Source organism: Lolium rigidum, unplaced genomic scaffold (assembly GCF_022539505.1).
Source record: "Lolium rigidum isolate FL_2022 unplaced genomic scaffold, APGP_CSIRO_Lrig_0.1 contig_68177_1, whole genome shotgun sequence".
Classification (NCBI taxonomy): Eukaryota; Viridiplantae; Streptophyta; class Magnoliopsida; order Poales; family Poaceae; genus Lolium; species Lolium rigidum.
Window position 1 is genome coordinate 13,920 of NW_025901352.1, and position 5,234 is coordinate 19,153.

At 45.8% G+C, this 5,234-nt stretch overlaps 1 protein-coding gene across 1 annotated transcript; it reads left to right on the forward strand.

Annotated features, from left to right (window-relative positions):
• Nucleotides 1-247: 247 nt before the first annotated feature.
• Nucleotides 248-817, forward strand: LOC124682115 (aspartic proteinase nepenthesin-2-like; the record flags this gene model as incomplete). The annotated part of the gene is made up of 1 exon (XM_047216871.1): nt 248-817. A coding segment is annotated over one exon (570 nt), but the record flags the coding sequence as incomplete, so codon positions are not given.
• Between the last annotated feature and the right edge of the window lie 4,417 nt (nt 818-5,234).

The following is a 5,234-nucleotide window of genomic DNA, read 5'->3' on the forward strand; positions in this document are numbered from 1 at the left end:
CGACAACTCCATAACGGCCGGCCACCTCGACACCGACACCTTCACCTTTGCGGCCGCTGATGGCGTCGGCAGCGCATCTGTGCCCGGTCTGGCCTTTGGTTGTGGCCTCTTTAACAACGGAAATTTCCAGTCAAACGGGACAGGCATCGCCGGCTTTGGCCGTGGTGCCCTGTCCCTGCCGTCGCAGCTCAAAGTGGGCAACTTCTCCCACTGTTTCACACCCATGACATGATCGGAAACCAGCGTAGTACTGCTCAGTGTTCCGACCAATCTATACGGCAACGCCGGCGACGTTGTCCAGTCCACTCCTCTCATCCAAAACACCGCGTCTCCGAATGCGTACTATCTCTCCCTCAAGGGCATAACTGTCGGCTCGACGAGGCTACAGGTCCCGGAGTCAGTGTTCGCCTTGAAGCAGGACGGCATGGTCGGCACCATCATCGACTCCGGCACAGGCATGACGTCACTGCCTCAAGACGTGTACAATCTCCTGCATGACGCCTTTGTCGCTCAGGCGAGGCTCCCCGTGTACAACTCGACAACAGCGGCGCCCCAGCTCTGCTTCTTGGTGCCACCGCAAGGCAAGCCAGATGTGCCGAAGCTGGTGCTGCACTTGGAGGGCGCGACGCTGGACCTGCCGCGGGAGAACTACATGTTTGAGTTCGAGGAGGCTGGTTGCAACATCACCTGCCTTGCTGTTAGTGCCTGGGGCGATCTGACCACAATAGGCAACTACCAGCAGCAGAACATGCACGTCCTCTACGATCTGGCAAATAGTTTGTTGTCTTTTGTACCGGCACAATGCGACAGGCTTTAGGCTTTGCACAATCCTGCCGGAGCGCCCGTCTACCAGAGTATGCGCGAGCTATGTCATTGGAGAGGAATTTTAAGATGCACCCATTCAGTGAGAACCATTAACTGAATTAGATCCAGAAGGCACCTGGGCCTGACAATATTCCAATTGAGTTTTTGCAGCATTATTGGCATTTAGTCAAGTCTGATATTATGCGTATCTTCCAGAAGTTTCTTGATGAATCCTTAGATATTAAGCGCTTGAACTATGGGGTTATTACCTTGCTTCCTAAAATCTCTGGGCCTGATAAAATCTCACAATACAGACCTATTTGCTTACTGCCTTGTATTTATAAATGGATAACTAAAACCTTGACAATCAGATTAGAACCTTATGCCTCGAAATTGTTTAGCATCCAGCAAAACTCTTTTATCAAAAAAAAAAAATCTTGGATGGTGTGCTGTCTTTGCATGAATTTCTGAATTATATACTCATGTTAAGAAACAATGTGGAGTGGCGATTAAGTTGGATTTCGAGAAGGCTTACGAGAAAGTCGATTGGAATTGCATTTTGGATTTCCTCAAACTAAGGGGGTTTAATGAGAAGATTTGCTTTTGGATCAAACAAGCTTTCTTTGATGGCACACAGTAAGTGTGAAACTTAATAATGAATGGGCCTGGGGGGGGGGGGGGGCTACTTTCGGAGTGCCAAAGGGGTCAGGCAAGGTGACCCCCCCCCCCGGCTCTTACTTGGTTTAACGTCATTGTGGAATCTTTGACTAAAATGGTGCTTAAAGAGCAACAAAATTGTCTCCTTGTTGGCTTGGCACCTGATTTGATACCTAATGGTGTTGATGTGCTGCAATATGCAGATGGCCCGGTGCTTTGTATCAGTCATGAACCTGATAAAGCAGTGAATCTGAAACTCCTGTTATATATGTTTGAGCTTATGTCCGGCCTCAAAATAAATTGAGGAGTTGCTCCAGTGCTTTTTGACTCTTTTTTTGCATGCTTTCCAAAGCATTCTGATGGCTGTCATTAAGGGAGCTAATCCCACCAGTTTGCCTAATGAAAGGGTACTGACGTCACTTCACTTTTCAAATTCATCTGGCCCGAACCGTCGAGCTTGGCCTGCGCTTGCTCCAGGCCCATATCGTCCACCTCCCTTACGAATTCTGATTGGGATTCTCTAGATTCAAAATTGATTAAAAAGCTGGATGTCTGGATAGTGGATTGGCGAAGCTACCTCATCTGGTGGGAAGAAAGTGCTTATAGAGGCTAGCCTGTGAACAGTGCTATACTATCCTATGTCTATGTTTCTCTTTAACAAGAATTTTCTGGAAAAAATTGATAAACATAGAAACTTTTTTTTTGGCAAAAGAAGAAAGGAAAAAAGAGCTATCATACTGTCAAGTGGACCAAAATCTGTAGATCAAATAAAAAAGTTGGCCTTGGAATTAAGGGTTTGACGAAACAAAACATTAGTTTACTGGTTGAGTGGTGGTGGAAATTGGAAACCCAAGATGGGTTATAGCAGAGAATTGTTAAAGCTCGATACCTTTGCAACAAATCTGTTGCTAATGTGGTTGCCAGGTTTTCTGATTCACCATGTTGGAAGTCTCTGTTACAGGTGAAAGAAACTTACCTTGCTGGTAGAAAAGTCATTCTGAACAGTGGTGATGTTATTCGTTTTTGGAAGAAACCCCTGGAAAAATGATATTCCCTTGTGTGATCAGTACCCTGAGCTATTTGACATTTGCCAACAGCAGAACTGTACGACTAAGTGCTTTGTTGTCCACTACGATGAAATTTTGCACAGTTTTGACCTCATTTCTCTGTCTGTGGAGACTGTGGATCCTGATACCATAGTGTGGAGTTTGAACAAAAATGGCCAGTTCTCTATGAAATCTTTCTATGATTTCCTTGAGAAGAGCTTATCTGGTGCTGATAATAGACTAATTTGGAAAGCTAAACTCACCCCTAAAAATTCAAATCTTTATGTGGCAATGTTTTAGGGATGCAATTCTGACTAGATCAAACGCTAGGAAACGAAGTTGGCCTGGCAACCCGGTCTGTTCCTTTTGTGATCAAATTGAAACTTTGGAACACCTGTTTTTCACTTGTCCAGTGGCTAGAATTGCTTGGCGTGTGATGGGTTCTTTGCTGGGTACTTCGAGGTGTCCTAGAAATTTGTGGCAAGCGATAACGTGGTTTTATGCCTTTTTACCTGGAGGAAAAAAATTATAAGGTTGGTTTGGCGTCTGTGTGTTGGTCCATTTGGACAATATAAGAAATAAGATCACCTTTGAGGAACATGTACTGAGGTCCCCTGTGGAGGCGGTTTTCATTATCTGTTCTTTCCTTCTTTATTGTGAAGGTTCACATGTAGGGGATGGCAAATGCAATCTAGCTGATGGAGCGAGGAAGATGATGAAAACGGCTGCTGAAGTGACGAGGGGATTGAGCTGGTGGTTTCCTGGAAGGAGTTGTTCCCTAGTACTTGACATAATTCCAGTAAACTATGCTTTTGTCCCTGGTGTTTGGTTTTGTAATATTTCGAGTTTGTTTGAACTTTCCCAGACCTGTAGTTGTCTCCATGAGTTGTTCAAAGTGGTAGCAGGTTTTTGCCCGGGTGTTCGAGATAAAAAAACTCAGCAGGTTTCCTGCTACTGCTCCAACTCACTATCTTATTTTTCTTTCTACCTTTAATTGTTGTTTGTAAAAAGATCCCGTTGTTTCCCTAGAGCAATTAATGAAAGAGGGGTTATAGCTCGGTTGGCAAAATAATTAGATCCAAGGGTTAGCATTACTGTTACCATACTTCCTACGTTTTAAAATAAGTGTCACAACTTAATTTAGATGTAGACCGTATCTAGGCAAAGGTGCAGTAATTATTTTGAAACGAAGAAAGTAGCACACAAAGCTGTATCAATTATTTTGAAACGAAGGGAGTAGCACAGTAGCAGGTGAGAGGATGCTAATGTCTCCGTGTTTCCTCAAAATAACTGTACAAACTCTCTTCTTCGTATACTGCAATGCCAAAACTCCTATCCCGTTGCCGGTCCGGCCGGAAAAAGAAGAGACACCACATGGACCAACTCGCTTGTCTCCATTCTCGATGTCGGGTGCAACACAGTATCAGCTCGAGTCAGTAATACTCCCTCCATTTCCATTTAATTGATGCAGAGTGTTCGCGATAGAGTATGTAGGCACGTGTATTTCGAAACAGCTTTTCATCCGGAAATTCGTTTTGGGTCTCGGGTGCAGATGCTCCCGATTCCTGGACCAATCACATTCGCCATGTGTCTGGCTTGCCGGTGTATTTCGGTCATGTATTCATAAACTATCATCCATTTGGAACAGTGCAAGGACCCAGGCACCCAGCGCACCAGAGCCTTATTAATGCTTTGTGGAGCGTCTTGGCCGAGAAGGTTCATGACGGTGCTAAATTTCCTGGACCGTGGTCTGATTGACGCGGACCGTGCACTTATTTGACTCTCCTACATTTGTCTATTTCTTCCCCTCACTCCTCTCACAAAATTCTAAAATCGAGAGGAGCTTCAAACCATAGCAATTCCTTTTTGACGGAAACTTGTAGGTGCTTCACCGTTTCGTTAAATTTGAAAAGCAATACACGGCTGAAGCCAGGGGAAAGACAAATGAATTCAAACACTGAGCAAGTCAAAGTTCCAGTACTGCATTAGACATAGCGGCTCTACATTCAGAAAAAAGCTATCTCTTCCCCACACAATATAGGCAGCGATCGCAAGTTTCCTTAGTAGTTCAGAACTTTGCCTCCCAGGCACTAAGCATGGCCTTCTATTCTTCATCCGCCCATCCCAACGAAGATTCGGTGCTCCTCCTGCTTATCGCATGCCCTTTCTGTGCTGACCAACTGACCATGTTATTACCTTCGGACCAAGCATGGCGAGAAGGCTGGTCACAGGTTCTACAAGTGTGGGGGCTTGCCGACGGCATAGCGTAAGTTATTCCAAATTAAATCCAAATCTGCGTAGATCTTCTATTCAGTTCTTGTGGTTTTAATCTCATCCAGCTACCCATCTCTCCCGCGCAGACTAGCGATTGCGGTTTCTTTGAGTTGCAGAAGACATTCGGCGACTTGCTGCTAAAGTCCAGGTCGCCATTGAGGTTCTGGTCGCCGGACTCGTTGCTCACCACGCACCGCATCCTGCCCATGTCGTTGCTGCTCCAGCGACAGCGAATGTGCCTCCTGACTGCCGGCCGTTAGTTCCACCGTTCCTTGAACGGCCACTCGGAGTTAAATGACGTACGCGTTGGCCCAACCGTACCTCTGAATCCATGTATACTACAATTTCTGCTCGACCGCAGAACGAGCCCCGGTCGACAATCACGGATCCTGATGGCGTAATCGATGGTCTAGATAGGGGAGTATCCGGACCCGAGAGCCAAAACGCCACCCT